The sequence below is a fragment of the Neospora caninum genome, chromosome VIIb (assembly GCF_000208865.1).
Source record: "Neospora caninum Liverpool complete genome, chromosome VIIb".
In the NCBI taxonomy this organism is placed as follows: domain Eukaryota; phylum Apicomplexa; class Conoidasida; order Eucoccidiorida; family Sarcocystidae; genus Neospora; species Neospora caninum.
In genome coordinates this window covers 4,816,986-4,829,073 of record NC_018394.1, presented here as the reverse complement: position 1 = coordinate 4,829,073, position 12,088 = coordinate 4,816,986, and the positions used below count along the sequence as shown (strand labels likewise).

The 12,088-nt window shown below is 53.7% G+C and overlaps 2 protein-coding genes across 2 annotated transcripts; one reads left to right on the top strand and one right to left on the bottom strand.

The window, feature by feature from the left end:
- Positions 1–961: 961 nt before the first annotated feature.
- NCLIV_029970 (tRNA synthetase Gly, related) lies at positions 962–4,105 on the bottom strand (the record flags this gene model as incomplete). Its single annotated transcript, XM_003883192.1, has 3 exons — positions 962–2,655; positions 3,028–3,144; positions 3,766–4,105. 3 exons carry the CDS (start codon positions 4,103–4,105, stop codon positions 962–964), a joined length of 2,151 nt encoding a protein of 716 aa, XP_003883241.1.
- A 4,802-nt stretch (positions 4,106–8,907) lies between these two features.
- NCLIV_029960 (putative solute carrier family 13) lies at positions 8,908–11,634 on the top strand (the record flags this gene model as incomplete). Its single annotated transcript, XM_003883191.1, has 4 exons — positions 8,908–10,677; positions 10,787–10,865; positions 10,947–11,299; positions 11,431–11,634. The coding sequence occupies 4 exons, from the start codon at positions 8,908–8,910 to the stop codon at positions 11,632–11,634; spliced, it is 2,406 nt and encodes an 801-aa protein (XP_003883240.1).
- Between the last annotated feature and the right edge of the window lie 454 nt (positions 11,635–12,088).

Sequence of the window (12,088 nt, the reverse complement as noted above, 5' to 3'; positions counted from 1 at the left end):
ATAAACACCTAGATACATCCCAATACATGCGCGTGTTGTTTTCCCAGATGCATGCATTCCTTTCTCTACACGCTTTTGCGTCTAGCCTCCTACGCCTCATGACCCCCTTTTCATTCCTTTCTCCGGAACCCGACCACGTTGTCTTCTCCTCAAACCGCTCTCGCACCTTTCCCCTCCGCTTGGCACTCTACAAGCAGAACTGTCCACAAGCTAATAACGAGGAAACGGCCCCAGCCCATTCAGTGCCTCGCTGCTTGCGTGGTTGTGTACAGCGTGTGCTTCGTCTGTTCCTCCTGTTTCAGAGCCCGTTAAGAGAGCAGGGGAAAAGCATGGGTCCGGTGGCGTTTGCCGCCACGCACGCTGAAAGCGCCAAGAGCAATCGCCGAAACGGTGCGGCGAGGGAAACGGCCGAAGTAGGGGACATGTGTGGTATGGCGTCGTTGCCGTCCCCTGCCGAGCCTTTCCTCAGGCGTCAAGTTTCTCGCGGCGAGCGAGAGCGTGTGCTGCGACCGCGCAGGGGAACCTCGCTCGGCGCGCTAGGTAAAATATTTTTAACAGTGTTTAACACTTTGCGAACGACAGGCCAAGCGACAAAAGACGTGGGTCGTCGCCTCTCTGCGGCGTCCCGCTGCGAATCTGAAAAAAATGCGGAACAAAGGCGGTCCCACTGGGACACTTGGCGGCGCCGAAGCTTGCGCCACACGTGGAGAGTCCGGTTCCAGCGACGCCCACCCGAAAAAACACATTTCTTGCAACAACTGACATTTAGGCAAGGCAGTGCAAAAACGACCCGACTTTTTTGCCGAGGCCGAAGCTCCTAAGCGTCGAACCGAAGGCGTCGCTGCTTGTTCTCGCTTTCGCCCTCTCCTTGCCGTCTTCCCTATCCAACTTGTCTTCTTCCCGCCACTGCTTTTCGTTGAGTCTCCCAGCGCCTCGCTGGCGAGCGCAGCTCTCCCGGTTTTCAGTTCTCTTTCACAACAACGAGGGGGTGCGTTTTCTTCACGGTTGCCCAGTCGAGCGCTCCCTGACTCATTCTGGCAACGAGGTCGACGGCGTCCGCGAGCGGTACGCGAATCTGTTCCATCGAATCGCGTTCTCGCACAGTGACGGAATCGTCTTTCAGCGAGTCAAAATCGACGGTGATGGCGAACGGCGTTCCCACTTCGTCGTTTCGCGCGTACCGCTTCCCAATGCTGGCCGTGGAAGCGTCGACCTTGGCGGAGATGCCTCGCGCGACGCACCCGTCTCGCGCGCGCTGGAGGAGGTCCGCAAAGCTCGGATTGCTGCTGATGGGGAGAATGATGCACTTTGTGGGGGCAATGATTGCCGGGAACGCCATGTAGCATCTCTCTTCCTGGTCGACGATGCCGCGCGAGCGGAAGGCGTGCTCCATGATGCAGTGGAGGATGCGTCCGATGCCGAATGACGGCTCAATGACAGCAGGCACGAATGACTCCTCGCTCACTTTTTTCGTCGCCTTCTCGAATTTCATCATCTCGCGCGAAATCTCAAACACTTCGCCGCTGCACAGCGCCAGCGAATACTTGCCCTCCGATGCGAGCGCGGCCTCGATCGCGAGGCGGTCAGCGTCCGACTTCTCCTCAATCGCCTCATGGAGCGCTTGCTGCCGGTCCTTGAACGTTTTCCCGCAGAGGCCTTTGTTCGGCGTGTATTTGACGAACTCCACGACTTGCGGGGAGTCAAACTTCCGGGAAGCAATGAGGTCCACTTTGCTGACCTTTGAGTGACTCGTCAAGTCGAATGCAGACCGATCCGCGTGGCCAGCAACCTCGACCCAGCCGTAGCTACACTCCACTTCCGCGTCCCAGCAGTCCTTTGCGTAGTGGGCCATTTCCGACGTCAGATGCTGTCGGAATCGGAGCCCCGAGTCGGCGATGCCGCAGCGAGTCAGGAACAGATACGTGCGCGCGAGGAAATAGCCGAGCGTCTCGTTGTCGATGATTTTCTTCGCCACGGCTTCGCCGACCGTCACGTCGCGCAGGACTTTCCCGTCAGTCAGCTGGTTCTCCCGCGAGAAGAGCGGCAGCTTCAAGTCCTTGACCATGTGGAACTTGGGGTGATCCTTGTGATCCGGGTGGACGAAATGCTCGATCTCGCCCATCTGGAACTCGCGCACACGCAACAACCCGTTGCGCGGGGCAATTTCGTTGCGGAACCCAAGCCCAAGCTGCGCCGCGGCGAAAGGCATCCGCCCGCCGTTGAACTCCAACAGCCTACGGAAGTTGACGAAAATGCCTTGAGCGGTTTCCGGACGAAGGTAGCCACGGCCTTCGGCGGAGCGACTCGACGCCGCTCCCTTCTGGCTGCGGGCGTCATGCGGGACTTCGCTGGCGCCTGACTCATCCTTGGGTCCGATCTTCAGCCCGAACATCAGATTAAACGGGAAAGGGTCAGACAGGGGGTTCCCTGCCGGCGACTTCGCCTGGACCTCCTCCAGAGCCGCCTTCATTTCTTGCACAGACAGCGCGTCCGCCTGGCGCCGAAGAAGCGCCAGGCGGCTCGCCTCCTCAGGGGAGATCCCCTCCTTCGCGTTCAAACGCTCGTCAATCTTCTCCTCCAGATACTTGTCGGCTCGAAGGCAATCTTGGGTCACGGTGTCCTTCACCATCAAATCCGTGAAACGGTCCACGTGGCCTGTGCAAACGCCCGAGAACGAGGGAGACCAGGAAACCTCCGCAATCTGATACGCCTCGCATACACCACGCCCCCGTCTACTGCCTCTGGTGAAACCGCTCGCATCCTAATAGGTCTGCCGACGGCAGCGAGAACAACCAGGGTGAACTGTTCCAAAACGTGACGTCAACCGCAACCCAAGCTAGTAGACGCATGCACACAAAACACTGCTCCCTACACGTGAACAAACATGTCCAGGCACATGTCACATCGTTAACTCTACACATGAAACCACAACGTGGCACGCTGCAGCGCCAGCTTCGCCTTCACGTCGGCAAGCTGGGGAAAAAGTCAAGAGCTGTACAACTCCGGCGATGGGCGGTTACCGTGTACCTGAAGTTTTGAGGACAATGTGGGGAGTGAGGCAAGGACCCGAAACCTCCAGCATATCCTCCGCCAGGACAAAATGCTGGCGCCACAGCTGTTCAACCGCCGACTTCAGGGCGCAACCTGAAGCATGCGCGCAAGCAATCAGAGACAAGATCGGGGAAAATGAGCACAGGAGGGCGGCTGACTGCATCTTCGGCGGAGGCTTCGTTCTGTTCTTCGCGCCGCTGATTTCCCACACTCGTGCCTGTGCAACTGCTCTACCAACGCGGCTGCTGTCAACAAAAGACGAGTTTCCTCGCTTCTTTCCCTTCCCTGTATGAATCTATAGATAAGACGTCCGGCAGATACCCCGCATGAGTAGCAGAGCCATGGCGACACTAGCGGAATCAGCAACCAGAGAAAGCGAGGGACGCACCGACGCGAGAGGGACATTTCACACGGGAAGTTGAAAAGACACAGGCGGCACAGTTGACAGAGGATTGCGTGCCTCGAGGTGTGCAGTGCAAGGAGTGCCCGCGAATCTGCGTCTCGCGCGGGACACTTTTTGCTTTCCCCTCTCACAGAGCAAAAGGCTCAGAACGCTTGCCCATTCGCCGTCGTTGCCCCAGAAAGGAAATATCCAGTCTTGGAGAGTCCCCTGTATGCACTTTTCACGCGCACAAATCACGATACCATCCAAGCATTTCTACCCAAGCTGTCTATCTTCAAAAGCCAGGAAGTTCGGCATGTGCTCCTTTTTACCCGGCGGTCCAAAGTCGTATAGCCCGCCCACTCCTCCGTAGATTTCGTACGACGGCACGACGAAAAAGCGGCGCTTGAGGAGGTTTTCACACTGGGAACGAAGCTGGTAGTACAGCGGCCGAGTGCTTTCCAACTGCTTCTCGAGCTCGCTAACTTGGGCGCGGAGTCGCACAAGTGTATCGACACCTGCGGCAATTTCCTCCGCGGACGCGTTTGCCTGTTTCAGCAGACGGACTTTCTCAGCATTCTGAGTCACCTTGACTCGAAGTTCGCGAAGCTGCTCAGCCAGTTTATCGGTTGCTGCCTCGTCTGTGGGAGGCATGCTGTTGGTTGTGGCCATTTTTTTTCCACAGCAGAACGTCGAAAACGGCCGGACAGAAAGCAAGACGGCTGGTGTCCGCAAGGGAAGCGTCACCCACGATTTTCGCGTAGAAAGAAAATATCTCGGGAGGCGCAAAAAAGACAATGGAGCAGCCGTGTGGAAGAGGAAGGATGCGCGTTGCATGTGATTACCAACGGGAAGAAAACGGTTGAAGTGTATCCAGTGCGGGGGCAACGCAAGGGATGTATCGAGGCCAATTATGCCGAATACTTAACGCATCCGAGTGGCAAAAATAAAAACGGACAAAACGCGGATCAAAGAAAGTCATAGCCAGGTGCTTGCGCGACACCAAGGAAAAGGGCGGCTGCGTCTGCAGTCGGCACGCCACAACGTCCAAAAGCAAGCGAAAGACAAAGAGACGGGAAACCGAGAGGGGCGGGGGACGAGGCCTGCGAGGGAGGACCGGTATCCGCGAAAGAGAGTCAAATAGGCAGCAGCAAGCTGGAAAAAACTACGAGGAATCTATGGACGCGAAGGAAAGTCGCAGACAGCGAAAAAGAAGTCAGTTCTCAAAAAAATGAACGAACAAAGTCACCCGAACCGTTGACCCTACGAACTCTCCGAGTCCCGTTCCTTGCCGTTCATGGTCCTCCTGCATCGACAGAGCGTGGCAGCGCGCCTTTCTTGCACGGGGGCGGGCACCCCCAAAAGCTCCGTACTGTGGCGAGGTCTTCATTTCTCAAGGAAAGAGCATAAAAGCAAGGCAGCTGGAAATTGGTACGGTTTTGCCTGTTTGCAGATGAGAAAGACCGTTACCGGGAAAAAGTTGACCCCGTTTGAAGGGTACACAAAGGCATCCCATCCCCACACCCAACCGCACAACTCCCCTGGCAAAAAAATTCGCAGCGGAAGAAGTGTCTCTCTCTGGCTGGAGAGACAGGAGACACTGCAACTCCCATCATTCCGAGAGTCGACTGTAGTAGCAAGTCGTCCGGTTCTGGTATAAAGCGACATCACCACACAGCGTATAGTATATTGAGCTGTTAAAAGTAATACCATCCAAAACGGTGAATGTTGTTCCCTGTCAAGGGGATCCTAACCAGATCCCGTGAGTGGCTATTTGTCGTCGTCAGATGACCCGGCTGGTCATCGGTCGAGCTGGACGGAAAGGTACTGCGTGAAACAACCCCAGCGAAAAAACTTGCAGAGCACGTTGAACTATGCTTGCTGTAAAGCCGAGAACCCGCCAACAGTTGACATCTCTTAGAAACAGCTTAAGGAAATTCGCCCGGCTCTCTGTGAATCACGTTGTCTCACCCGACCCACAGTCGCAGGCAGTTCAAGAGCCAGGGTGAGTCCAACATTACACACACAGTGCGATCGCGTCCCGTTTTCTGCCCGGGTGTCGTGTTACGCGGGCAAATTTTTCTTTACTGATATCAGACGTTGGAAAGTCCCAATCTGCTTGGTGTGGAATGCGGCTGCGAGGAAAAAAAGCAAGAGCGCTTGCCAGGGCCAGGCGTTCGTTCAGGGACGGTCGACATTGTAGCACTTTGCCTGCTACTATCTGCTTTGGAGGATCGCCAATGGTCCGCTCATACGGACAGGTTTCGCGATGAACGTGAACACCGGTATCCGAGGAAAGCCGTGTTTCAAGGCGTGAATTCTCCCTTTGTTACGTCGCGAGTTCGACTGAAGCACGTGCAAAGCAGAATATGCTGCTTCTGCTGATGTAGCGAATAAAATGCTTGCTAATTCGCTTATCGGGAAGGTTTTTTTGCGGGTTGACCTCACGACACACGATAATCGACAAGGAACCACTCCCCCCGATGCTTGATGTAGCTCTAGCGCGGAATTTGCTCCGAGAGCTGAAGTACAGTTCAAACAGTAAGTGCAATGTTTTTTAGCACTCTGTCGCCCTGTGGGCGACCAAGATCTGCCCCGGGTGTCTCCTTTATACTGTACAGGTGTTATTCCTCCTGCGACACTGAACGTTGCCAGTCTCCCGACGTTGATTCTTCGCTGAGCTCCTTTCACTCTGTCCACTACTTTCACACTATGCGTCACGCGTTGCTGGTACTCCCCGCCGTTGAGGGATCCGAGAGGTAGTGGCCGCATCCTCGATTCCCAACCACAAAATCCACGAATGGTAATTTAAACGGAGCCGGGCTCGAGAGCAAGTGGGCAGGTATCGGGTGGAAATTCCGTCGTATTTGTCAGGCTTCAAGCTAAAGACTCCTGCCAAAGACCGCACAGAACACTGGTACGCCAAATGTTAAAGAAGATCAGCCCAAGCTGAGATGAATCGACGTTACAGCCATATGGGCTGTCTCGAGCCTGCTCTCGGCGATTCGTTGGCGGATGGTTTGCCTTTGGCCCGTCTGCTGTCGAATACGTTAACATCTTGCGAGCGTTTGGTGAACCCGACGTTGCCGCACGCAAAGAAGCGGAATTTAAGACTTTGTTACGGCGGCACACGAAGTCGTCTGCTCCTCGAAGACGTGCTATTTTGCCGCCCCAGTTCTATATGAGGTGGACGTTCGAACAAACAGTGGAAATTATCATCAGTACGTTCACTGTGGACAATCTGAGTCATCCCTTCCCACGAAACGTGCTGTTCTATGGGGAAGGAAAGACGCACCCTATCGCTTCCAACGGACCTTTCTCCATGCGGTGTGAATATGAGATCAGAAGGTCCTGTTGTACTGCAGCGCATACAGTCATTATTGCCGCAGCTCGCAGATAACAGACTTAGGGGGGTCCTTGGGGCGCAGCGTAAAGCACCCTTGACGACTATTTTCAGTTTTCTCTCTTGTGTTACCTTCCACGGGATGTTAGCTGAAGTAAGCATGTGTTCACGGGGGATTACGCTGAGGGTGTAAAGCGGATGTAACAGGTGCACTAAAACGCAACGCCTCCACCGCCTTGACCACGGTGGCAAAAGACCTTCCTTGGCAAAGTCCTGAAGGTTCGGCTGCTTACGAACAACGGGCGCATGTGTGCTCCGCGGTTACCTTAGCTGCAGCGAGAGTGGTTTCGTATTAGTGGAGCAGCTAATACACAAGTCATGGACACAGTTCTGTTGTGAGGTGGATGGGAAAGCTGTGCCATGGGTAGCATGGTGACAGCCACGTTTCATCGCTCCCCTGGCAGTTAGTCAGAAGCGACCGCTGAGGCACCCAGATAAAGCTGTATAGGACTGTGCACAATCTCAGCTGTCTGGCGGATTCTCTGATCTCCAGGGGAAGGCGGATTTAGAGCTGCTGGATCAAGTGGTGGGACGCAACAAATTCGTTATAGTGTCCTTCGCAGATCTTGCCCTCTCACGCTTTCGCAGTGGCGCCGCCTCAGCAACGAATGCATCGACAATTTTCTAATGGGGTACCAGCAGCTGCGTGGTACTGTTTCCTTTAACTGATCGAGCCCGCACTCTCACGTCTGTCAACATCGTTTGTTAGTCATAGAGAGTTACAATGTTAGTCATAGAGAGTTACAACTGCTGGTCTCGTGCGGCGGTGGTGGTCTACTGTTTTCTCAGCTGTGCGAGTCCGTTGTCTCTGCCAACATAAATACCAAAGATCCAACAGACTGGTTCTTTCCTTGTCTGCGGGCCCTGCAGAGATTCTTTTACGGAAGGCATATTTATGGCTCCCTGCAAACCTCAGTTTTATTTTTGTGCCGTCGACCGAATCTGCCGTTGGGTCAATCAGTCTCATCGAATACTAAAAGAAAAGCCCACCGTCCTCAAAAAGCTAAGCACCCGAGCAGTGTTACACTTTGCCAAGCAACATACAAACCGGTTGACGGAAAAGTGGCTGAACCGTCTTTGCGGCTTTGGCTAATTCCCTTGAATATAGGGTAAGTTGATGGATTCCGTTCGTGGCTGGTTCTCGAGGGGATCGGACAGGAATACACGAACAACTCCTAAACGGCAATCTCGCTACTGACACCAGGGCTCCTTACAGACCACTCGACTAAAATAAATATCATGTGTTCACTGTGGTTCGCTATTTACGACGTCCCTGTGAAGTTTATGTTGCCGCTGCTACAGACGCCGTTTTTTCTGTGCCCTGCTGTTTTTGCCCGACCGAGGGGGAGAGTATGCGGTGGGAGACCAAGTCGTTTCCTCCCTTTTATTTGGCTTTTCAATGATTCCTCGGAGTAATCGGAAGTTAGTCGTGTCGTTTTCTCATATAGTCTTCCGTCGTTTCTTTCAGATTTGAGTGCCCGCCCGGGGCTGCCGGGGACGGTGGCCCTTTTGGCGTCATTTTCAGTTTTCTGAGTCAGAACACGAGTGCCGCATTCTGTTTTGGACGAGCTCAGTTTGACGCCGGCGTTAATGGACTGCCGAGCCTTCTATCACTCATTGATCGATTGCCCTTGCGATGTATTCGACTGATAGTACACAGGTAATCGTTTTCGCTGAACGGAACGGCAGATCGCAAGTCGTCCCCGCTTGTTGATTCTCAAGTGTATCAAGTGTACTCGAGCGCTGGTATCACAGGCATCTTCACTATTCGTCGTCATGGAAGTACAGAAATAGTATTTGTGTCTTCCTCCACTCTCCGCCGATGAGCTTGGAACAGCAGAGCGGCGGATCTCGACTGTGAAATCCAGCACCGGCCGCTCCCTACACGCATTATTTTAATCAACAAGTGTGTACCGTATAGGGTGACACGATCTTCGCTTACGGTCTCAGGTAGTGGTGATACCTCAGGTAGTGAAGGCCCCTTTTCCTCCGCAGTTTTGGAGCTCATTTCTCAGGACACACAAACCAAAAGGTGGCGAGGCCGTGGGTAACAGGTTCCAGGATCCCGACAATGCCGGTACGGATCCCCTTCATAGGTTACCTTCCCCTATTCCAAAGACGAGGTACCATCAAGGCCGAAGTCGATGATTGTGAATTTCGACAGGGAGATCAAAGGGGCTACGACAAGTCCTACACAACACGAAGGTTTACTCCAATTTGGGTACAACGAGCTCTCGATCACTTTCTTTCAACGCGGAAAGTGTGGTTAACGATTTTCTCGGCTCTCATTCCTCTCTTATTGTTCCTTGGCCTAAGTCCATACGATGTCAAGTACAGGTGTCTTTACATCATCCTCGTAGTAATCTTAAACTGGCTCAGCGCAGCAAATGATGCAGTGGTTGTCGCTCTCTATCCCCTCATCCTCTGTCCCTTGCTGGGGGTTACCGGAGTGAAAACGCTCGCGCAGGCCTACTTCCGTTCAGTGTCCTTTCTTATGATCGGAACATGTCTCCTGGGCGCTTCTTTCACAAGAACCGGTTTGGACAAAACTGTGGCTTCCTTGATTCTGAACAAATCTGGTTCCGATCCGGCGATTCTTTGTTTGGCACTGATGCTGGCGTCGTTCTCGTTATCAATGTGGATCAACAACGCAAGCGCGACAGTGATTCTGAGTCCAATTGCGGGACGAATTGTTGGCGAGTGGGGCAGACTCAATAACCGCAAGAACCACATGCCACATCGGCACCAATTCGAGTGCCGGTCCCAACTTCCTACTGATACTGAACACGGGGTCGGTCCCTGGGCCCCTGCGGACCCTCCCCAGGAGCCTCCTGGAGAATCAGCAGCCACCTCGCCTTCAGCAACACAAGAAACAACGCCGACTAATTCTTTAGCTAGGCAACTTCCTCGCACGGTGCCCGCCAACAGCGACCGCTCGGTAAAGGAAGGAATCGGTAAAAAGATGGTAGGGATCGAACGCGGCAACGTGAAGGAAGGTGTAAGAGACACAGAACATTTCCCTCAAAACCTGCGTCACATCCGCAACATGATGTACATCGGCCTCTCGTACTCTGCCACTCTGGGGGGCGTTTCTACCCTCAGTGGATCCTTTGTCAACCTTATCCTAGTGCAGCTTCTCGAGACATCGTACAAGTTCGGCCAGTCGGCAGAACTGTCCAATCCTGTCACTGTCAGCAACTGGATGGCTTTTTCGTTCCCTTTTGCACTCCTCTCTGTCCTTGGTTCCTGGTTTGTTCTAGGTTGTCTGTGGCTCCGTCCCCGTCTAATGCTCCGGACAGTATCCCGGTTGCCTCTTAGTGTACTTCGTGGTCTGGGGTCGGGTCTACGAACCTGTGGAAGACGAGTTGGGAAGCTTGTCAGTAGAGCGTGGACAACGATGACTACAATGCCGAGTCGGTGCTCTCTGCGATTGCTTTATGCATATGAGGGAGGTTCACTCGCTACACCTGCGACCCCGGAACCCTCTCCAATCCGATCTACACAGCCTGGAGATTTGGATGCCTCCGGCTTGGTTGGTGGTATTGTCAGGTGTACCTCAGAGGCGGGTGGGCCTTCTGATGAAGCGTGCTGCAACCAGCCGGGAGAGGAAACGACTCCTGGTACCCTTACCTTTGCACAGCTTGAAGTGCTGGCGTGCCTTCTCTGTCTGATCACCGTCTGGCTCACCCGTGTCAGCCTACCGGGCGGCAGGCCAGGATGGGCCTCATTTTTTCCAGCTGGATATGTAGACGACGCGGTACCTGTGCTATGTATCGGCATTCTGCTTTTTTTTCTCCCTCTTGATGCGCCAAACTTTGGAAGCTGGGGAAGACATCGAAAGGTGAGATCCACTGCTTGATCTGAACGCAACCTGTGTTCACTGGGAGGCATGATGTCGACGTGTACACGTTGTATGTGGCCGCTATATATTTTGCTTCTTATTGTTGCAGAGGAGTTCGCAACGCATGAAAGAGAATGCCGGGACGGAGAGGAGTTTGCCCGCTGCAGTAGTCTCCGACGGGAGCCAGGGTGCCTCGGGAACTCGTGTGACTGACCGGCGGCCTCAAATCTCTGATTTACCTGACAATGTTCTTCATCGCACACCCCCAGGGACAGGAGGGGTCCGACTTAGCAAGCCAAGTCGCCGCAGTTCGTACAGGTCTATTCTGGTATACTCGTATGCGTCCAAGCACATTGAATGGGGAGCGCTGCTGCTGCTTGGCGGTGGTTTCGCTCTGGCCACGTCAATTACAGAAACCGGGCTCGACAAGTGGTTGGGCAGTGCTCTCCTTGGGCTCGGCAACCTAAGCCCGCCCGCACTGGTCTTTTGCGTGGTGCTGATAACATCGTCCGTGACGGAGATCATGAGCAACACAGCTGCAGCTAACGTGTTGCTGCCAATCCTCTCTGGCGTCACGAGCAGCATCCCTTACAGTCCGCTTCTCATGCTTTTACCAGCAACAGTAAGAGACTTCACTTTCCGGATAGTCGCGCTGAAAGGCCTGCTGGCTAAAAGTCTCGGAAAATATGGTGGATCACTGCATCGCTTCTCAGGATTCTCCTGTTACGTTTTCATTGTGCTTTTTTTCCGCAGGTTGGTGTTCAGCTCGCCTTCATGCTCCCGATAGGCACAGCGCCCAATGCTATCATTCTCAAGCAGGGACGCTTGCATTCCTTGGATCTGTTCATCAGCGGGTTGTTCGTCAAGATGGTATCTGTGTGCTTGATTGTACTGGCCATGTTCACCTGGGGCAGCCTTTTATTTGACGTTACTTCAAAACCACTGTGCTCTCAATAAAGTCTCGTTCCTTGTCAACAAACTTGACTTGGTACGCGCTTGTTGTGTCGACCGATTGCTACCCAAACAAAATTTCCTCTACCTATTGTATCAAAGGCGCAGGCTACAATGCCGCATGTGTTGCAACGGAGGAAAGTCGCACTATGGGATTTTGCCCTCCGGTGTTCGTTGTACAGTGCTCAATTCTGTTGGAGCGGCAAACTAGTCCAGGAAGAGAAGAAAAAAATGTAGACTAATATGCAACTTTTGGATAGCGGAGCCGTCTTTCTGCTGCTTCTCCTCACGAAACAGGCTCCTCTCAGTGACAGTAAGGCACCAGCGGAATGAGAATGCGTTGTTGCAGACACAGTCAACCAAGTGTGGATTTCCAAGTAGGTTGTGGAAGCTCCCGTCTTCCCGCACATGCCATCTGCATATTGCGATAAGGACAATTCAGTACAAACAGCAACCCGTG